Below are 21,974 nucleotides of genomic sequence, written 5' to 3'. Positions count from 1 at the left end.
AGAAGTACGAAGAAATTCTTCCATAACAAAACTAAACTTATTTTATACCAAGTAACTAATTAGTTAATCCCTTTTTTCTTTCTAAAACAAAGATAGTGATCACAATTAATAGAAGGTAGCGAACGGATCAGAATGTTCAGAACCGTGGTAAAGAACACCACTGGATCCATGCTTACCATTTCTATGCCTGAAAGTAAATCCAACCAATTTGGAATCTACAGAGGCATCATCCACCATGGCGGATAATTTGTTTTGTCTTCTAAAGACATCTGCATATTTTGCCATGTCAGCTTCGTTGGTGAAATCATCGAAATAGCCCGCATCGGTATCGCTATCCAATTGTGGGGTGAAAGGTGGTGACATATTTCTTAAAGTATCGAAATTAATTTCCGCAAAATAGGACATTCTCCTGACATGCTCAAAGGATCTTAGTCTATTTATTGGATCTGCCACTAGTCTTGTAATGATATCCCAAGTTCTATCAGAAAATGCAGCTTTACCATTCTCCAGACGAGGTCTTCTCAGTGTTTGTTTCCAATGTCTTAAGTTTTCATAAGTTTCATTTGTAGATGATCCACTAAATGGGGTATAACCGACCAACGATTCAAATAACATACAACCCAATGACCAATAATCCACTGTAAAATCGTATTTTTTACCTTCCAATACTTCTAATGCCATGTAATCTGGTGAACCAACCATAGAATTTGCATAGTTGATTTCGGTTTGCCTTAGCCTGTGATACATGTTTCTTCTATCTTCCATTGACTTTTCGGTAAATGCTGGAAATTCTAAATTCTTAACTTCCTCTAATCTTATCTTCATACTTTCAATTCTCTCATTGGAAACTGTACCAGCGGCTAATCCGAAGTCTGTCAATTTTATATGACCTTTCGCATCTATTAGGAAATTTTCTGGTTTCAAATCTCTATGCGTATATCCCAATTCGTGTAATGAATTAACTGCACAAAACATTTCACTGATGTAAAATCTTGCATGTGCACTTTTCAAGTATCTGGTATTAATTAAAAGCGTACGGAAATCACCACCCGGGACAAATTCCATAGCTAAGAAAAGACTCTCAACATCTTGAAATGCGTATAAAAGTTTTACCAACCATTCAGATCTCGTTGTTGTTAAAATGTCTCTTTCAGTTAAAACGTGATTGGTTTCATTCAATTTAAATAACAGTTTCTTGTTTAAAATCTTTAATGCACAAACTTCCTTGGTATCCTTTTTCCTTGCTAAATAAACTTGACCATATCCACCTTGACCCACTTGAGTAATCATTTCAAAATCTTTGTGTTTTGGTTTCAATCTACGTTTCCTTAAAATTTCATGCTCCTTGTGTACATATCCAGTCCATTCACCGTTCAATGTATCATTGCTAACATTCTTCAATGCCTTTTGCTGTGACAAATATTCCAAGACTTTTCTGGTACGTTGTCTTCTACTAATCACATAATCAAACATGTCACAGTAATAGTCGAGAAAGAACATTTGACAAACGCTAACCAATCTCTGAGTCTTATGAGAACTGGCCTTCTCATGAAATCCCCGCGGTAACTTTTTGGGAGAATTTGTCGGATCAATTGTTTCTCTTGTTGGTTCATCAATATCCATTGTTGACGAATCGTCTGCCAAAAAAACAGTAGATTTAGTAGGTGATGGTGAACCGCCACCACCGGTATTGTATCCATTCTCTTTATTCCTTAATGGTGTAGTTGGTAGCATAGTTGTCCTTAATGGATTCTTGAAACTTTGGCCTCCACCTTGATCAAAGCTGAAATTACTGATATCTTCTGTCAGAGCATCTACTTCACCTTCTGGTCTTAGACTCATCTTTGCCACTTCAATCGGAGGGTATGAGATAGAGACAGAGAGGTAGAGATCCAATCCTTTTTGTGATAAGAGAATATTTTTAGTATTTTTGTTTCTTGTGTTCCTTTATAAATCTTGCTTAAAATTATTTTGTTTATTTCTACTCCGAATCAGGAAAAAGCACAGCTTTTGCTGCGGTGTCGGGGTGAATAATACTCCTTCGGCGGCTATTCCAAAATACTACCTAAAATATTTGTTAAAATATTTTTATACCATATTAGAGCATTTTCTGTATTTTATTATATATTTATCAAGAGGCTATTGTTTGCTTAAGCGAAATTAAGATCAGCGCCAGATTAGTGTGACGTTGGGGGGTTTGGATCTTCTATTTATCGCCCATATGATGTTTAAACCAATCATTATTTTCATTATCCTTCTCAGAAGGTTGCTCCCCCAAATCTAGCATGAAAGTCTTTGCCTGTTCATTAACTTGGTCCATTCTACGTTTCATGGCTTTTGACATCTTTGCACTGTTTCCTTGCGTCACAGGAACATTCCGTAAAGATTTAGCCATACCAAGCCCGAGTTCTTCACCAGCATCATCGGTGACAGATTGCTCAGCTTTACCAAACTCCATACGGTTTTGTAACTGTCTTAGCTGAGACAACTGAAACTGTTGCTTGTACTTCCTAAACTTTCTACCTGCTCTCTTCTTTTTGGGTTGATCTTCAGGTACAGGTAATGGTTTAGTTGTAGAAATACCTGGAGGTGGCTCTCTTAATTTTTGGATCTTTTCTAGGAGCTCATTTTTCCAGTGGAGACCTAATTGCCCATCTTGGGGATGACCAGCATCCACCCTGGCGGCAAGAGCTACTTTTGCACAAACCATACGTAGCATCTGCTTGCGAAACTCTAATGGCTGTTCCTGTACAAGCGATGACCTGTAGATGTAACCTTCTTGTCTTACACCTGTAAGGTTTGTATGCAATTCATGAGATAGATGCTTGTTCTTACCAATTGACGCCAGATTACAACTGGGTACTTGACTCAGCTCTAGCACACCACCTGAGTGTGACAAAAGCAATGAAGTGACTTCAGGACCTATTAGCAAACATAGATTGGGGGCTACCAAACTGGCCTTAGATAAAATAAATGAATTTATTTCGTTTCGTATCCTACTGACAGTCATCAAAAGGTCACGCAATTGCAGAACTTTGTCCTTATCCACATTCACATGGGCTTGAAATGAAGATTTCATCGACATGTTAAGGACTAGCACTTGTTCCTTACTCAGTTGAGCGTCTGTTTCGAAATTTCCTTCATTAGTTTCAATAATTCGAATCACATCGGCAAATTGTTGAGGTTGAGGAACCAAACTTTCCAATTCTCCAAATTTTACACCATAGATCAATTTCAGGAGATTGTGCAGCACTGTAATTTCATTCTGTGCAATGTATGTCAACGAATTTAGTATTGTGAGGGTCTGTGCCAAATCTTCATCGTTTGGTCTGGATATTAATTCGTTAATGCTTGGTTCAAACTTCGGAAAAGAAGTTACATCCTGGATGTCCAAATTCTGGTAGTTGGAAAGCTTAACAGGCTGGTAATGGTCGATATAGCTCCTTAACTTAGATAGCTCATCTTCTTCACTTTCATCACCAATAAAAGACCCTAAATCACCTTCTAAATCTTGCAAAAAATCCTCCTCCGTATTTGACATCGCCAAGAAGGATGGTAAAGTCGACTACAGCTGCCAAAGGGTCCAATGGCGTATATAATCAACCTCTTATTCATCTCTTCTCATTGATTATCCAAAAAATTTCATCGTACTTAAGCACGTCGCTTATATTATGAAAATTTTCAGCGATGAGATGAGATGAGATGAGATGAGATGAGCTACTGAATACTTTAGAAGAAATTGGTACAAGTGGCTTAAGGATCCCCTCGATCATGTCTAATATCGTTGGAATCGAATATAACAGGGTTACAAACACTACATCTACCGATTTCCCTGGTTTTTCCAAGGACGGTGATAATGTTTGGGATATTGAAAAGTTCAAAAATACATTTGATGTTAGGATAGGTAGCTTAACCGAAAGAGAGGCTAATTTTGATTTAGTTCATGTGGATACCTCCATTGCCAATGCATTTCGTCGTATTATGATTTCAGAAGTTCCATCTGTAGCAACAGAATACGTTTATTTCCTTAATAACACTTCAGTGATCCAAGATGAAGTTTTGGCCCATAGAATTGGATTAGTACCATTAAAGGTAGATCCTGATATGTTAACATGGGTGGATCATTCCCTACCAGAGGAGGAGAAATTTACAGATGAAAATACTATTGTTATGACGTTAAACGTAAAATGTACTAGAAACCCAGATGCTCCCAAGGATTGTACTGACCCAAAGATTCTTTATAGAAACTCTCACATCTATGCTCGTGATTTAAAATTTGAACCACAAGGTAGTCAAGTGGAGACCTTTGCCAAGTGTCCTGTGATACCTACCGATCCGGATATTCTTTTAGCTAAGTTGAGACCAGGTCAAGAAATCTCTCTAAGGGCTCACTGTATTCTTGGTGTTGGTAGTGACCATGCCAAGTTCTCTCCAGTGGCTACTGCTTCTTACAGATTACTGCCTCACATTGATATCAGGGAACCAATTAAAGGTGAATTAGCTCAGAAGTTTCAAAAATGCTTCCCACCAGGTGTTATTGGTATCAATGAATCTACTGATGAAGCCTACGTGCAAGACGCTAGAAAGGATACAGTGTCTAGGGAAGTATTGAGGCATGAAGAATTTTCCAATAAAGTTAAGCTAGGTAGAGTAAGGGATCACTTTGTGTTTAACGTGGAGTCTACAGGAGCAATGACGCCAGAAGAAATTTTCTTCAAATCGGTTAGAGTCTTGAAGAATAAAGCTGAATATTTGAAGAATTGCCCTATAACGCAGTAGAAAACTTGTATAAAATAAAAATAATTTTTCATTAGTATCATTGGTACATATACTTGGAATGCAGTATTTTTGTTTCTTTTAAACCATGTTAGGTGCCCAATTCCCTGGGTCATCGTCATTAGAGTCCGTCCCCAAGACGATTTCGATCGCACGATCGGGATCAATCTGCGTAACAAGGACTTTACCATCGTATCCATCACTTTGAGGGCTGACTTGTCGATCTTGATGCCCCAGATCTGCAAAATTAACACATGTAAGCACAAATAATCCAAACTGACATAAGATAATTGCCATCTCAAACATTATTATACCCAAATTACCTTTCAGATTGCTCTGTGGTACAGACTCACCGATCATCTGCAGGAAAAATCCACCTTTCCTCTCACCCTGAATAAATCCGTTGGCATTGTTAAATGGTGAAGGTGTATTGGTTAATCCATCCTCACGTAAATAGTTCCCTTCTAATTGTCCTATAAAATCTACTGGGAATAGAATTGACGTCAATATGTAGAGAAGGTTTACGGTTAATGATGCATGGAAAAGTACTGTTCTTATCTTACGCTTCATATCATCCACCTCCTCTTTTATCTGATCTTCTTGATTGGTAACGTTTTCCTGACGGCCACCTTCAAAGAATGCACCTGGCATCGTTGTTATACCATTATTACTCGGTACTGCATTGGATAATCTGGAGAAATAATTAGATCCAGGCGTCTCTGAACGCAGTGAAAGTCTTCTTATTTGAGTATCATTGGGAAAAGGTGCTGCTAAAAGTGATTGCACAATAGTTCTTAGAATCAAGGTCCATATGGTACACCCATATTTCACATATTCTAAAAGAATAATTAGATACCCCAAATAACATAATTGAACAACTAGTTTTTTCTGAAAATTTTGCCTTCGCAGTTGATACACTCTATTACTCGACGTTATTTCGTTTACATTACCTTCCATTTTATTCTGCCACGGGAGAATGGATTGAGAAAAATTACAGGAACATATGCAGCTCTCTTCTATTCCTTCTGAATACCAGATGGGTCAGCAATCCAGTTGTGATATCGATTGTGGGACCCTCTCAGTCGTATTTGTAAAATAATAGTGTGGGATGGTAGTTGATGATCTTGGTTAGAGCGCCCATTCCGTGAGAAGCGACGGTAATATGCTTTAATAGTAGAATAGTAATTGTAATAGCACAACATTAACAGATTTATTATTATATACTTTTACTTTCAATCTGTATCGAATTTTACCAGTAGTTCACTGCAGAATGCTGCAATTTCGTGGAAAATTGCGTCTCTATTGAGCTCCACAGTTTGTTCATCGATTGGTTTAGAGTTATAATCCATGTTTACTCTAAACTTCTGAGGTTTCTTGAAGAAAGGCTTTATCAATCCTGTAATGACATTTCTATCACCTTTTTCACCACCATTAACTGCCATGTATCTGTGACTAAAAAAAATGACACTATTTTTGTACTTCATGTTCAAATATTTGACCAATTGGTAAGTTGGATCCATCTTTCTGCTTAGTGAAGAAGTATCAGAAGGGAAAGAGTTCAGTAGTTTGTCGTTAGCCAGATTTTTGAATTCCGAAGAATCTAGAATTCCTGAGGAAATCTTTAGCGGGGATGGTGATTTGAGATGAACAACAAAATCGTAATCCTTTAATGCCGGGGTGAACAAAAGATCAATGGTTTGTTTGTTGAATCCATGAGTTTGCAATAAATTAACCGCCACCTTAGACAGAGCAGTGAGTCTCGTCGCAATAGGCAATGGAATACCACTGGAGTAAAGTATACCACTTGGATCAATTTTGGAAGCTACGAAAAATTGAACGTGCATTCCGTTAGGATCTGTTTTCCTCAAATTCTGGAAGTTGGCCTGGATACCTTTAAACTGGCCTAAATTCATCTTTTCAGTAGATTTGGGATCTTCATCAGTGGAACCAGATTCTAATTCCTCATCAGGTTTCACCAAATCTAGAATGAGAGGTTCTTCCTTCCAATTCCACTGGCTTAAGAATTTGAGAACTTTTAAAAACCCGTTTTCGACTGAACCAGGAACCGAATATGGTGAGCTTTCGACAAATGGTTTAAGTGCAATTAATTCCACCAACTCTTCGTTTAAATGATCCAAGAGCAAATGGGCATCTAGCCATCTTTTGAATAGCCTGACCACAGGTGAAAAAAATGGGATTGAATGAGATAAAGTTTCCAAAGTTCTGGCATGTCTCACAGAAGCCACATATTTGGAAGTGAACTTCATGTACGTCTTCTCCAGTTCTGGGACTAAATCCTTTTTAGCATTGGAGATAGCTCTCAAATACAAAATCTCATCACGTTCTGTTAAAACTCTAAATTTGAATCCATAACCTTCTGGGGTGAGCACGTTTAACAAGATGACATCTAAATTGTAAGGAATTGATTCGTCTCTTGTAAAAAAACTTTTGTAATTATCACCATGATTGGCTTGTAATTGTTCGTCAATCTTTAGTAAGAATGCTGTCTTTGCCTTTTCCAAAGAAGTAATCTCATCAGGCCATTTTGGGGAAGTCTCAAATTCCAGCACTACTTCTTGGAAAAAATCTGGGTTAGAATATGCAAATGGAACAGGATGGCATAAGGATGTGTATCTGAACGCCTGACCAACGGGCAGAATCGATTTCACAGAAAGTGGTAGTGACATTTCGAAGATTATTCTGTACAGATCGTCAAAAGATCTCTTTAAATTGTAGAAACTGTTCAAATTCAACACGGATGTCTTAGAACTTGCTGGTAGATTTGGTAATGGTAAGAAACTTTGCAATTGTTTGGTTCTATCATTTAATATGCGGGTACCTTCAGAAAGGTGCTTGTGTAACGCAAAATTGACTATGCTTGAGATGACTGGTTCCGTAGAGGATGTAGACCACACGCAACAATGTGTTATAGACCCATCTTTGAAACGACGAAGGGAAGACTTGGAACCCCAGAAGTTTTTGAAGTGTACTGCCTCTGGAGTAGGTTCCTCCGAATGCTTTGGACCCCTCGTTACCAATTTCTCTGATTCTGACGGGTTAACCAGTAACTTTACTCTGATAAGGTCAAAGTTTAATAAGTTACCAGTCCCAGAGTTAGCTTTTCTCTTGGAAATTGGGAAAGTGTCCCTTTTACCAACCAGTTCAACATCGACAAAATGAATTCTATCCCCTAGGGCAAATTTCAAAACGTTTGCAATTTTATTGACGAGAAAATTTTCCAGAGTGATAAATTTTATCCTTTCTGTTGGTCCAAAGGTGGAATTTGTCAGTTCTTCAGGTTTAGTCTTACCGCCATTAGGTAAAACTACATCGTAACAAATGTCGTACCTAAAATTGTCCATTCTGCTAATATTGGTTAAAAATACATTGGCAAATTGATCTCTAACCACGTCATTAAGCATTGTCAAAGTTTGTTGAGCAGATTTCTTCAAAATTTCATAAGAAGAAACCGACATTTTACTCAAAATATTGACCTTTGTTGTTTTATCGAAAAGAGTAGGTATTTGGAACCCTTCTTCCACATATTTGGATGAAGATTGATTATCTGAATGGAACTGTAGATGACCATCATTGCATAAGTCCATTGTGGCAAGATACTTTATAACACCTTTGAACAGTTGATAGGATGAAAAACCGTGAAGGAGAATTTTATTACCATTGTTACCACCACCATTTAGCAGAGCCGCCATCAATATTGCGAATTCAAAAGTACCGAATCCACCAAGCGTTCCAGAATGAGCTATCTTTGATGAAAATCCACGTTGTTGTAACCAAAGTCTACCTAGTGTAGTTGCCTGAACAAAGGACTCGGTTTGTTTTTTAGCCCTGTGCAAATATTTCAAATAGGTTTCATAAGTAGTAGAGGATAAAATTGAAAAATTGTAAAGAGGAGTGGCTGGTAATGACTGGTTTGGTTCATTAGAAGCTACCCTAATACAATTTCTGTTCGGTAGTAATTTTTTAGAATCAAAGATTTGATAAGGAAATCCAATGATCAAATTAATGGAGAATTTAGTCTTGTAAAAATTGTAATCTGAAATATGAGAATCCTGTGGCTTACATGAAATTTTCAAAATTGGTAAAAGTGTATCGTTGTTGAAATAGGAGTATTCCAATTGTAAAAATTCATCCATCTTATTCCTTTTGAAAAGTATGTTTAAATGGTGGGTGAAATAGGCAAGATAAACGCTCCTCTTGTGCAAACATCTAAAATTCAAAAAATCTTTCTTCTCGAAAAGTTCTTCTGGCATGGTTAAAAGTACATCTATGGCTGAACCGTGTGGTTGATATATCCCTGCTTTTAAAGCAAACGACCCCACTAGAGATATCATTGGAGTTTTGTAATCAACTTTGTAATTTGTAGATGAAGGATCAGGTTTAGGATCCACAAATGGTATTCTAACAACTTTGCCTTTGAAAAATGATTCAGCTTCCGCTATAGTCTTCGGTTCCCATTCTGGTACTTCGTGAATCAAATCGTGTAGCATATGTAGAAATTTTTCCACTTTTAAAATGTGTGAATCCTTTAATTTAACCTGTTGTAACAACTCATCAATCTGCAATTTGAAAATATTGGATTTGAACAACTCTGCTGTTTCTCTAATTATATGAATGTCTTGAGCTGCAGTGCCACTACTTTGTCCTTTGGAACCCGTCGTAGTTGTTGTTGATTTATTCTCTTCTTCTTCTGCATCATCTTCACTATCATCATTACTATTATTATTATCCTCACTCTCCAACGCGAGTCTGTCCTCAGATTCATCATTCTCTATGTGCTCTAAAAGTGCCTTCTTATTGATATTAGGTCCATCTGTCTTCAAATCATTAACCTCAGAAACTCTTCTCTTTAGACCAGACATATCTCCTGCAATGATTGAACACTATGAACAAGGTATTGCTAAAAGGAAAAAAAAAAAAAGGTAAGAGGAAGTTGCCTTGCTGTCGAAGTTTATTAGCAACTAACTGACCTAAACCTTAGCGTCTTTATGATATTCACCGATTAGTCAAGTCTATATGCAACACTGCTGTATCTCATCGACTTTTAGCGTCGAGCTATTCGCTTTGCAATTTTTCATTTTTACTACGGAGCCGGCGTAAGGCAGGTTAAGTTTCCCTCTCCCTGCCTAGCGAGCCAAAAATCATCCGCCTAGTTTACCGGTCCCCTGAGGGTAGATGTCCGCCTAGCTAGAGGGGATCCGCCTAGCTCTGCCAAATTTTTAGGCAGAGACCTTCATGAGGTCTAGGCAGGGTGCCGATCCTTGCGGGTAGGGGCAGAAAAATGAAAAACCAAACCCGAAAAAAAAAAAATTTCAAGTCGGGAAACTTGAAAAATAAATGCCCCCTGCCAGAATTGAACTAGCGACCTTTGCATTACAAGTGCAACGCTCTACCACTAAGCTAAGGAGGCATCTCTTAACTGATAGTCATGGCTCTATGGTACTGGCTATGAAGTCTCGAAATGAACGTTTGTGATTAATTATCATATTTAACATTTATGTCTGATATCATACAATTGGGAACTTGAGTTCACCAAGCGCTATCTAAGAAGTAAATACAGTGAGCACATAAACTTCTGGGTACAAATACCAGTATTAATATTAGAATAAATATTTAGACAGATGAGAGATTTAGTTATTTATATTCTTAAAAAAAAAAAAAAGATGAACTAAAAACCATGCACTAGTTTATGCATGCTACCATTTTCACCTTCAAGGCGACTGATGTCTTGTTCAAGGCCCTTAATGGTCATTTCAAATTCGTTTATCTCTCTAGCTCTAATTTCTTTCTTTTTAATCCTATCAGTTTCCCTTTTGGCGAGAAATTGAGATTTAAACAATTCAAACTCTTCTGTATTTTGGTCGACTTCTCTTTGAAGACGATCGTGTCTAATGGAAAGTTTATCCTTTTTAGAAGATAATTGATTGAATTCTTGTTGTAACTTTTGCTGTTTTAGATTTAAATTTTTCAAATCGGTCTCAAGAGACTCTTTCAATTTATCATGATCCATTTGTTTTCTCAAGTGTAGATCCTTTTGCTTTAAGTATTCTTCTTCGAGTTCTAGTTCTTGCTCAGTAAATGTTTTTAATTCGTCTTCCAATTTGTTGAGATTAACTTCATTGAATTGTAACGCAATTTTCAAACTATCCACTTTAGCGGCACTTTTTTCATCATTAGTGGCATTCTGAGAAATTTTAGCCTTGAAATGGTCGATATCTTGTCTCAACGTACTCAATTTTTTACTAACCTCTTTCTTTGTCTTCTTAAGTTTGATACGACTTTCAGCCAAATTGGTGTTAGTGGTCAAAACTGAATGCTTTAAAGTTAGGAGAGGGGAAAGAAATTTTCTGTGATAATAAGAGGGAAAGCTGAAGTCGATATTTTCAAATTTTTCAGGTTGCTCCTTATTACAGAGGGTTCTTACCATTAAATCAGAGATCAAATAATCCTCAGTACAGTTTAACCTATTGATAAATTGGATATCGTACGAGCATGCAGGGACCAGTCCCCCCACGACAACCAGCTCTTCTCCTTCACAATCTAAGATGAGAGCGCATGAAACTTCTGACCAAATGACACCATTGACCAATACGATCAGTTCACCTTCATGAAGATTTTCAATATGGAAAGTAATTGAGTTTAGAGATATTTCCGTTATGCAAACTTTATAGTTTCTAGTACCATTATCAAAAATGTTATCCTTGCTGGAGACTAAATTTAATTGTGAATAATCGTCAAATGCAGTCTGCGCAATGAGAGCCATCGCATCACGAGTTTGCAATTTATTGAAAACACTTTGATATGATTCATCACGGTTCAAACTACTATCAGAATTGGTTGGTGTAATATCATCACTACTTTCACCATCGTTTTGCATAGACGAAGAATTAGAATTAGTGACTGCATTTGCACTCAAATGTTTCTTCTCAAAGTTTATTGTCTTCAAAGTAACGACCATAGACCATAGGGGAGCAATTAAATGTTGATTTTTTCTCTTGAAAAGATGATGGATGAAATTTTCCAGATTACTTGTGACGCTCAAATCTGTTTTCAAATTTCTTGTCTTCCCCATCTGGCTAAAATTTACTTGCATTTCATAAAATTGGTTTGTAAAATTATTTTCTCTCAAAGAATCAGCATCTCTCATGGTAACATTAGTGGCTAAAGTCTGCGAATTACTACCTGCTGCAGAAATTACAGAAGGTTCATACAATTTGAACTGACTAACAACATTGGTGAAACGTGGAATTACGTTTTTCGAATTCAGTTTTCTTAAACCAGAATTGTTAGTGCTAGTAGAATTACCATGCGAATTCAGTCCACTATACTCATGAACATTAATCCCAGAAGTGTAAGCGGTAGGTTCTTCAGTTGAGGAATTATTAGAATTAGTTGATATGCTTGTATTATTTGCTCCAATATTCCCGTCCACGCCGGTTGCAGAAACATTACCACCATTACTGTTGACAAATTGAAAAGGTTTCAATACTCCAGAGGAATGTAACTTCTGATTAATGACATTACGAGGTACATCTGACTTAGGTGACAGTCCTCTTGTTGATTTTTTAGAATTTTTGGATTCGTATGCATAGTAATTGGGATTGAAGATTGATTGGGAAAATTGAAAGACGACAATGTGAAATGAAATATAGTACAATAGATGATGCACGTACTTATTCAGGTAATTAATGATGAATGATTCTTCAACACCTCGAAATTTTAAATGCCGACCAGGCCTCCAAATTGGAATAGTAAAATAACGGAATTCTCCATAATTATCCCAAACCCCAGTAAAGTGCGATAATGGTCCCAATTTTTTACAAATGTTTAATGTTATTGCATATAGAACGGAACAGGAAGTAGCATAACTCAAACAATCACTTGGATCATTAATTAATGAAGATGCTAAGATGGAAAAGGCTAAATTTTCAATTGGATTTAAAAAACATTCCTCAGCATAAAGTTTCAAAATGGTAGCCACTAGTATTTCACAAGACAAAAGTAATATCGGTGTGTGTAAAACTTTCTGACCATTGAACCTACTATTATTATTATTACTATTATTATTACTATTATTATTATTATTATGATTATTATCGTCGTTATTATGCCCATCATCCCTATCGGAGATTTCATTCATCTTTGGCGATGGTTTCTTGGATAGAAACAGTGTGATGAGGCAGTTTGCCAAGAAATATCTAAATCTAGTGGCAAGCACAAATGACACCAGTAGACATAGAGAGGCAAAATGATTGAAACTCAAAAATACAATAAACAATGCCAAAGTATCCTTAAACTTATGTTTCCTAACAAATTCGATTGGTTGATCTTCATCTTTGATCGGTTGACGCTCCATTAGAGACGATATACCAAACCACTTAATAGGTACTTTATGGACCTGGGTTTGAAATGCAATTTTGAGTCCCAACAAGTCGATTCGATGGAAAGAATACCCCTATGACAGATCTCTTGGGAACTCTAGGTATGCTCTTCTATTTTTTTCCAAATGCAAGTCAATTTTTCAACAGAAGTTTCTTTATGTGTTCCGGACTCTCGATGAAATATTAACGAAAAAAGCGATCACGTGCACATGAATTTTAGTAGCATAGAAGAGAATGAATAAAATATAATTGAATACATAGCGATTAATTAATTAATCAATCATTAGTTACTTAATATATTTGTTAGTCCTTCTCTACTGATGGTGCAGCTACTGATTGCTCTTGTCTGTTTCTAGCAACGACTCAGATGCTACCGCTGCAAGGGCACCTAAAGGATCCATAGCGAAACTGATTTTCGGAGCCGGTGCTGAGGTTCTAGGGTCCATGTGCTGCTGCGATGGTTGCTGTTGCTGCGGTGGTTGTTGTGTCTGCTGTTGATTAGTGTGGTTAATTGAAGATGGTTGTGTAGATGGTGACTGAGGGACCGGTGGTGTTTGGACCTGATACTGTTTCTGAGACGCCAAAGGCGCCAAAGGCGCACGAGCGACAGGACGATCGTTATCAGGATTTAACAACAGTGACAATGAGCTCGACCTGCGATTGTTATTAGGAAATGTGGACTCAGTTTTTTGAAGTTCCTGTACGACCAAATTGCTGATTTGAGGGCGCACTGCGCTAGTCAATTGGGTATGTTCAGTAGAAATAGCAGGAGCAGCAGTAGCTGGCGGTAAAGGAGGTGCATTAGTTTCATTCATACGATTCAATTCGGGACCTGAGGGCTTGAATTTTCTTTCGCCTTCATCGTTTAGAAGGTTCTTCAATCGAGAACCACTGGAAGCTGGTTTTTCCTTTCTATTTTCTGAGGAGATTGGTAGTAGAATGGAAGGCAATCTAGGTGCTGGCAATCCATTGGCAGGAGCAGAGGCTTCGTGGAAAAGTGGTTCCTTGTTGTTAAACGTTGAACTAAAAGGTTGTTGAGGTGTTTCAGCGGTCGATACCTGGGGAGTCAATGAAGTAGGTTGAGTTTCTCCAATGGCACCCATTGGGGGTGATTCTTGATTACTACTGTCATTAGTGGTATTGGCTGCATTCTCATTGCTGTTAGTGAAGAATCCAAGAGCTGGCCACAATTGTGAGGGTACTCCGTTAGATACGGTAAAGGGCGCCTGTTCTGATTGAAGTAAAATCTGTGATTGTTGTACCGATCCTGAACTTGTCGCATTTCTTTTAAAATCTGCTTCCTCCACTAACGGCTTCCAACCGAATTGGGCAGCATTTCTTTGATAATAATTTCTAACCATAGTGGTAGATTTAGTACCCAGTTTTTCTGAAATCATGGACCATTGGGATCCGTATTGTTTTAAAAGATCAGGAAACAGCGTTGCCTCCTTGACACTCCAATAGCTAGATTTATGTTCTCCAGAAGTTTTGTGCCTTTTTCTTTGTTGACCATCTTCATTTGCAATATCGGAACCTCTTCCCCTATGATCAAATGGCGCTGAAGAAGTAAATGCTTTTACCACTGCAGACTCGCCATTTTCCATGGAAGCATCTGTCAATTTCGTCATTGGCTCCTGTGGTAGCTGTAATTGTTGTTCATAGTTATCACCATTATCAGCCTTATGTAAACTAGTAGGAGTATTTGTAATAGGAGATTCTATGTGCCGCTGAGTATCCTCGGGGTTAAAAATGGTTCCACTGTCATTAGATGGTGATTGGTGCTTAGTTCCATTGATTTGAGGTGATGACGATGATGACCCGTGGATTTGTGTTGATAGACTCTGAGGTACTCTTATTTCTACTTGTTCCATGTGCTTTATGGATCTCGCCTCTTCGTCTTCCATTGGGTCTACCGAGGATTCCTTACGTTTATCACCATGTTCAGACATCGACAAAGAGCCTTCATTATCCGTATCACTAGCTCTTTCTCTCTTCCTATTACGTTTGATAGCATTGGATTTTTGTCTCTTTTTATTCTTCTCATTCAACAATTTTTTATAATCAACCGTAGATTTCGTTCTGTAGTAATGCAATACACACTCTTCTGGTGTTCTTAGACCACCCAAGTAGTTAGAGATTTTAAGAAATTTCTTAGGGAAAGACAAATAAGCTTCCACAAATAATTCATGCTCATGTGGCGCAAAAGTATCCTTCCCATCCTGTTTAATACGTCTTGCCCAACCATCTTTATCCGTGACTAAATTGTTAACATCTTTAAATTTGAAGGCATTTCTTTGTAGTGGGTTCATAATCATGGGTGGAATTTCGGCTGCAGATTGAATATGTTTGTAAACCGGATCTATCTGTAAAAGAACGTTTTCCATCTCTGCATCATCCACGAAATCTGCTCTATTACGCCTGCGTGAAGATCCTAATAGTTTTCCTTGTCTTTCTTGCAATCTCTTTTCCTTTCTTTCCCTTTCGCTAGCTTCCACTTCTTGCCTCTCCTTACGATGGATTTCTTCCTTGCGCAATTCATGACTCATAGCATCCATTTTCTTACATTTATCCTGCCACTGTTCATCAACGATATGGGCATCCTTCTTTAACTTTAGTTTCCGCAAATATTCATTTCTTTTCAATTTAGAGATACAACTGCAAAGCAATGGTTTCAAGGCCTGCTTGTGCATAATGGTGTTTTGCCTTACAAATGGGTAAGTTCTCAAATCCGTAATTGGATTCTTTAAACGATGATGTTGTCGTGCTACGATTTGATCCCAAGGTTGATTTTTCAATTCCCAAAGACGTGTTTGTTCCCTCGTCATAGGAAAAATACAAGCTCCCAAGGGTCTCAAAGGTTCATCATATTTTTTCTCTTGTTTAGGTTCTAATGAATTCAAATCTTGTTTTAATACATGTGGATCATAAACATACTCGTAATCTTCATGACGATAAAGGTTTTCTTTGAAAACTGGCTCTAATGTTGGGGTTGTATCAGATATAGTTGTTGTAGTTTCCTTTTGTAATGACCAAAGGCTACTCGATCTCCTATTATTATTGTTATCTTCATTATTATTATCAATATTATTATTATTATTATCGGTTTCATTATTCTTGTTATTATTATAATTATTATTATAATTATTATCTGATTCTTCATCCTCACTATTGGAATCTCTATGTTCCAGTTTCCTCGTTTGTTGCGGTACTGAGTTAATCAGACTCGAACCTAGCGAATGAGGGTTGTCTTGGACTTTTGACGCTTCTTCTTTATCCTTTTCTTGCTTATCCTTTTCTTGCTTATCCTTTTCTTGCTTGACCTTTTCTTGCTTGACCTTTTCTTGCTTGACCTTCTCCTGCTTATCTTTCTCTTGCTTATCTTTCTCCTGCTTACTCTTTTCTTGCTTATCCTTAGTAACAACTGGAGTGGGTGTATCTGGGGTACTTGTTGGCTTAACCACTGGTGCAGGAGCTTCTACTTTTGATGACGCAGAAGTATGAACCGGGGCCGGCACGGGTGCAGGAGCCGGAACAGTTGCCGAGGCAGACGCTGATGCAGGAGATTCCACCTTTGATGGTACAGTACTTGAAGCTGATGTTGAAGATGCAGTTGAAGATGCAGTTGGTGCAGGACTCCGAGTAACTGCCGCCGATGAAGCTGGTGCTACAGTAGGCGCATGTGAGGGCACAGAAGCAGGAATGGGGGCGGGAGCTGGTGCATGCGATTGTGTCGGCACTGGTGTTTTCGTTTGAACCGGTGCTGTTGCAGGTGAGCGCCCCGGCATTGGTACCCCTTTTTCTTCTGGTGTCTCAGCTTTTACTTGTGCCGGACGAGTTGTCACTACAGCTTCCGCTGTTGTTGACGGTGAGCGTGTATGTGGTTGCGAATGTGATTGCGAATGTGGTTGTGAATGTGACTGAGGCGGTACATTTGCAGGCACTGTTACATCCATAGGTGGGCCTACTTGTGAAGGCACTGGAGAGTTAGAACGTGACGACTGAACCTGTGGCGGCAGGCTATGCGGACTTACCCTAGATGAAATTGGAGCTGATGGCCTCTTTTGCGATTTCCAAAATGACGGCCTCCCATTACTACCACTTGGACCACTGGGGCTATCATAATCTAATTTATTTGGATTCACGCTACCCATTCTCCATTTATTGCTTCTAGAATAATAACCAGTCGCACTATTAATATTCGAAGATGTCGTTGCCGAATCTAATGATAATCTCGGTCTTGGCTGAGGATTATAACGTGAACCTGAGTATCTTGATCCACCACCATTCAATGGCCCATCCATCATACTCGTACTCGAACTCGTACCCACATCAGGATTATAACGACTACCTACTCTCGTTGTTGTTGGTGCTGGTGCTGGTGCTGGTGCTGGTACTGGTGCTGGTGCTGCTGTTGGAGGGACAGTTGCTGATGAACTATTTGTATTTATCGGCTTCCTTGGTGAGTGAGGGTCATATCTCGAAGGTCTATTAATGGGCCCAGGTCCTGCTGATTGTGGGACAGTTGGACCATTTGAATATCCTTTTTTAAATCCTCCGGCCCTCGGATTGCCCGAATAATAATAGTACCTCCTCTTATCACCCACCCTGTGAGATGGCGGGTGAGACATCTTGGTGAAAAGTTTACCAAATAAAAATAAATTTGAGTAGTCTTCCCACTTTGATAAAGAGGTCTTAAATCCCTGTTTTCCCTTTTTTGCTTTTGTTGCTTAGAGGTTTATGGTTTTATAGCACCATTGGATTTCAACCCAGTGTAAGTTTATTAAAAAAGGCTTCTTTTTTTCCTTTCTACAATTTTTTTTTCTCTCTCGTTTCGACCCACATCGTATATGATGAGCCGCCAACATTATAGGGGCGATCAAATGAAGGGGAAGGTTGACTACTACGATGAAGTTAAAACCGTTTCAACATTTACTCTCACGGCTTTCAATTAGGCTTCATTCAATTAGGTACTCAAAACCTTTAATAGTCTGTCTTACCTCTCTCCACTAAAGTGTAAGTTTCCAGCGAAAATGTTGCCACCTCGTATTGAGAAAAAGAAGACAGAAACGAGACAACTGGATATGGAGACAGTTTTGTTCCTTGACAACGGCGTGTAATATACTATCGAAACTCGTCACAGCATTTGTATAGTATCTAATTCTTCATTAGCTACTTCCTCTGTTGCCGCCAAAGGGGGTTTGTAGTGGTAAGGAATTACTTTTCTCGCCGTCTGCTCGAAGAAAAAGCGGGATTCCCTGGGGGTCAACCGGATTTCAAGGATATTAGCCGCCGAAAAGTAAGCCAAGCAGGAACTGATAGATTGATAGATGATCAATTTTCCGATACCAGCAGTGCTTTATTTTGTTTCTATTTCACGTTACTGCGTTGCTTTCCCATATTTCTTCTTGTTGCTGGTTATAACTTGATTCGGCATTGACATGGCTGGTTTGATACGTAACGCGTGAAGAGTTTTAACGCGTAAAGTTGACGCGTAAAAGGTGAAAAATTTCGATGAGTATAAAAGATGGGATAGTAACATGAATGAGAACTGAGTATGTCTTTGAATCGATCTCTTATATCCCTTTAGGTCATCAGGCTGATGATTTCAACACCTACTATCGGTTCCAAGCGTGTTCTTTTACCATTTGAAGATGAGTTTGATGTCCCTCAGACCCCCAAGAGGCTAAAGAGTGTTAACCCAATGGTGGTGACACCAGAGTCCGAGGAGAAAAGTGAAAATAGCAGCTCTGCCTCTAACTGCAATGCTAACTCTAATCCGTTCCTGACCCCGAAGTCACCTAGTGCTCTCAATGCTTCCTCTCCAAGAAGATTGGTCTTTGGTAAGGAATCCATTTATGGTAAGACAAAGGCGCTTTTACAAAGATCCTGCGGTCTCTTCACAGAGACAGACGGGTCTTTAGTCACTAGAAAGGAACAATTTAAATACATTTCTGAGTTTTTGGATGAAAACATTTTGCAACACAAGAGTAATTCCCTTTACATTACGGGTCCTCCAGGTACTGGTAAAACTGCACAAATTGATGCAATCGTTAGAGATAGATTCTCACCAATTACACTAGGATCGAAGAAAAACCATGCATCCGGATTAGTCAATACTTCATATTACGAGTCTCCTTCTGGTGATCAAGTTGAATCAGTTGCGGTTTCAACAATCAATTGTATTGCCATTAACGATCCAAGTACTATTTTCCACAAAATTTATCATTCGGTTGCAGAGAAACCAGAAGGCAGATCTGTGAAGACAATGAATGATTTACAACAGTTTATGGAGTCCTATTCAAGTACGACGACATTTTGTGTGGTTTTGGATGAAATGGATAAATTGGTTCATTCTTCATTACAGGATACAAACTCTACTAGAATGATTTTTGAACTATTTCTATTGGCAAAACTACCTTCGATTAGATTAGTTTTAATCGGTGTTGCCAATAGTTTAGACATGAAGGACAGGTTCCTTTCACGTTTGAATTTAAGACAAGATTTAATGCCACAAACTGTGGTTTTCCAACCATATTCCGCTGATCAAATGTTTAATATCGTTATGAAACGATTAGATTCATTACCACAATGTATTTTCAATCCAATGGCTGTTAAATATGCCGCCAAAAGGTGTTCTGGTAACACCGGTGATCTGAGAAAACTATTTGACGTACTACGAAGCAGTGTTGAGGTAGTAGAATTAGAAAGAATTGCTAAATTGAAAACTCAGACGGATCAAGAAGTGACTAAAGTAAATTTACAACATGTCGCTAAGGTTTTTAGCCAGTTTATGAACCACAATTCCACTCAGTCAAGAGTTCACAAATTAAACATGCAACAGAGAACAATTCTATGTGCGATTGTACATAGAGAAAAAATTGATATTTTCCAAACCCACTGCTCCCTTGATGATGCTTACGACTACTACGTTAGATTTCTAAAGGATAAAGAATCGTTATCACCATTGAGACGCAACGAATTTTTAGAAATCTGCAATGCACTAGAGACCTGTGGTGTAGTTAATATTTTCCATGGTAAATCTCACGGTAAGACAAAACATACCGTTAGACTTATTAAGTCCTGTGTTGATGAAAGAGAATTAGAGCAAGAAGTTGGCAAATTCGAGATTTTGAAAAAAATCATTGCATCCTGATCGTTGTCGATGGAAACTCCAACTACGAGATCCATTGTACAACCACTCCCCTCCCCCCTTTGCATTTTCGCCCTGCATTTATATTTGCATTATGATAGAGTTTTACATATTTTCATTTAAGTCACAGCTTGTTAATGTTATTTAACGTTAATGATCGAGTCCTTCTCGAACTTGCATCATTCTCGGTGCTGGGCTTTCGATCTGTTCTGGCCTTCGACATCATGTGAGGGCCGTTGTTGGAAATTTCCAATTGCCTTGTAAGGCACGGTACTTAGTTTTCTAGAAGGCTGGACGTTCTTGGTACTATTTATTTTAAGTATAAACATGATGAAATCTACCTCGGATGCCTTCTTTTTTTTTCTCTTCTTCACATAGAGTTCTAATTTTTGGAAATACATCGGATGGTATCAGTATTACTGGTAGTACTACAGAATAGATAGTTCTTATTACTGATGCAGGGTGATCCTCATGGGTATTTTCACATTGTATTACTCTGCCTATGCTGGTACGTCATCTCATCGTTTGCTTCGCAGGTAACAAAGAAGATCTTAACGATCCATCCATTACCGTTGTTCTTGGGTGAATTTCAGTTTGCATATACAGCGTTGCTGGCAGCGCTATGTTGTATTATTGCGAAGGGATCTCTCAGTTTTCATAGCAGGTTTCCTGAAGGTACATTACCACAATATCATGATAAATCTCATCCACAACACCAAAGGACAATTTTCACTAGACCGACAAGACACGTACTTCTTACAGTGCTACCGCTAAGCATTTTTCAATTTTTGGGAAAATATTTTGGCCATACAGCGACTTCTTTGGTGCCAATCTCTACTGTAGCTAGTATCAAGACGCTGTCGCCAGTATGCATTATAATTTTACAGAAGGTTTTCAAAGTGTCTAATTCGCAACTTGGCAGTCAAGTTTACCTGAGTCTAGCATGTATCATTCTGGGCGTTTGGATTATCGTTAGTGAAGATAATAAAGTCTATTCGAGGGTTAGCTCATTGGCAGATTCAAATTCTCAACAATATTCATCATATGGGATTCTATGTGCAATTTCATCAATGATAATTTTCGCTAGTCAAAATATCTATGGTAAAGGTGTTTTTACTTATAAGCAGGAGAATGCTAATAGACTTGATAGAGCGGTTGCACCATTGCCATTATACACTGAAAAGAAGGGAACTTTAACGGTACCTGAATCCATCAAATATGATAAATTGACCCTAATGATGTACATATCGTTGGTTGGATTCTCGCTATCTTTTGGATGCTTTATGAGTTTAGAATTCTCCACGGTTTACGATGAGATCAGACAATTTGGGATTGGTTGTATTCCATGGTATTTATTCTTCATCAATGGTACATTTCATTTCTTGCAAGCTATGATTACCTACCAACTGTTAGGCGAAGTATCTACTCTGACCTATTCAATTGCTAATATCATGAAACGTATAGTAGTGGTGACTGTAAGTTGGCTAGCTGCAGGAGGGCAGATAACAGCTAACCAATTGATAGGATTATTACTAAACGTGTTTGGACTATTTTTCTACGAAAGATACAACAGCAAGAAGAAGAAAGAACATTATCTCCAACAAATCAACCATCACAAGACACTACCAAAGAACAAGTTTTGATGTGCT

General features: G+C 38.2%; 9 protein-coding genes and 1 non-coding gene across 10 annotated transcripts; 3 read left to right on the top strand and 7 right to left on the bottom strand.

The window, feature by feature from the left end:
* Positions 1-105: 105 nt before the first annotated feature.
* ZYRO0C12408g (serine/threonine-protein kinase) lies at positions 106-1,842 on the bottom strand (the record flags this gene model as incomplete). The annotated part of the gene is made up of 1 exon (XM_002496138.1): positions 106-1,842. One exon carries the CDS (start codon positions 1,840-1,842, stop codon positions 106-108), a length of 1,737 nt encoding a protein of 578 aa, XP_002496183.1.
* Positions 1,843-2,206: 364 nt separating this feature from the next.
* PRP31 (U4/U6-U5 snRNP complex subunit PRP31) lies at positions 2,207-3,541 on the bottom strand (the record flags this gene model as incomplete). The annotated part of the gene is made up of 1 exon (XM_002496137.1): positions 2,207-3,541. One exon carries the CDS (start codon positions 3,539-3,541, stop codon positions 2,207-2,209), a length of 1,335 nt encoding a protein of 444 aa, XP_002496182.1.
* A 230-nt stretch (positions 3,542-3,771) lies between these two features.
* On the top strand, positions 3,772-4,779 carry RPC40 (DNA-directed RNA polymerase core subunit RPC40; the record flags this gene model as incomplete). Its single annotated transcript, XM_002496136.1, has 1 exon — positions 3,772-4,779. One exon carries the CDS (start codon positions 3,772-3,774, stop codon positions 4,777-4,779), a length of 1,008 nt encoding a protein of 335 aa, XP_002496181.1.
* Positions 4,780-4,857: 78 nt separating this feature from the next.
* GLD1 (Gld1p) lies at positions 4,858-5,733 on the bottom strand (the record flags this gene model as incomplete). The annotated part of the gene is made up of 1 exon (XM_002496135.1): positions 4,858-5,733. The coding sequence occupies one exon, from the start codon at positions 5,731-5,733 to the stop codon at positions 4,858-4,860; it is 876 nt and encodes a 291-aa protein (XP_002496180.1).
* A 275-nt stretch (positions 5,734-6,008) lies between these two features.
* UTP22 (rRNA-processing protein UTP22) lies at positions 6,009-9,656 on the bottom strand (the record flags this gene model as incomplete). Its single annotated transcript, XM_002496134.1, has 1 exon — positions 6,009-9,656. The coding sequence occupies one exon, from the start codon at positions 9,654-9,656 to the stop codon at positions 6,009-6,011; it is 3,648 nt and encodes a 1,215-aa protein (XP_002496179.1).
* A 476-nt stretch (positions 9,657-10,132) lies between these two features.
* Positions 10,133-10,204, bottom strand: ZYRO0C12298r. The gene has a single exon. It is a non-coding gene; the product is annotated as a tRNA-Thr (tRNA).
* A 258-nt stretch (positions 10,205-10,462) lies between these two features.
* On the bottom strand, positions 10,463-13,150 carry NNF2 (Nnf2p; the record flags this gene model as incomplete). Its single annotated transcript, XM_002496133.1, has 1 exon — positions 10,463-13,150. One exon carries the CDS (start codon positions 13,148-13,150, stop codon positions 10,463-10,465), a length of 2,688 nt encoding a protein of 895 aa, XP_002496178.1.
* Positions 13,151-13,504: 354 nt separating this feature from the next.
* SNT1 (Snt1p) lies at positions 13,505-17,803 on the bottom strand (the record flags this gene model as incomplete). The annotated part of the gene is made up of 1 exon (XM_002496132.1): positions 13,505-17,803. The coding sequence occupies one exon, from the start codon at positions 17,801-17,803 to the stop codon at positions 13,505-13,507; it is 4,299 nt and encodes a 1,432-aa protein (XP_002496177.1).
* Positions 17,804-18,774: 971 nt separating this feature from the next.
* CDC6 (AAA family ATPase CDC6) lies at positions 18,775-20,328 on the top strand (the record flags this gene model as incomplete). The annotated part of the gene is made up of 1 exon (XM_002496131.1): positions 18,775-20,328. The coding sequence occupies one exon, from the start codon at positions 18,775-18,777 to the stop codon at positions 20,326-20,328; it is 1,554 nt and encodes a 517-aa protein (XP_002496176.1).
* A 452-nt stretch (positions 20,329-20,780) lies between these two features.
* On the top strand, positions 20,781-21,968 carry ZYRO0C12210g (uncharacterized protein; the record flags this gene model as incomplete). Its single annotated transcript, XM_002496130.1, has 1 exon — positions 20,781-21,968. The coding sequence occupies one exon, from the start codon at positions 20,781-20,783 to the stop codon at positions 21,966-21,968; it is 1,188 nt and encodes a 395-aa protein (XP_002496175.1).
* Positions 21,969-21,974: the final 6 nt, after the last annotated feature.

The sequence above is a fragment of the Zygosaccharomyces rouxii genome (genome assembly GCF_000026365.1).
Source record: "Zygosaccharomyces rouxii strain CBS732 chromosome C complete sequence".
NCBI classification, from domain to species: domain Eukaryota; kingdom Fungi; phylum Ascomycota; class Saccharomycetes; order Saccharomycetales; family Saccharomycetaceae; genus Zygosaccharomyces; species Zygosaccharomyces rouxii.
This window is presented reverse-complemented; position numbering and strand designations above follow the sequence as displayed.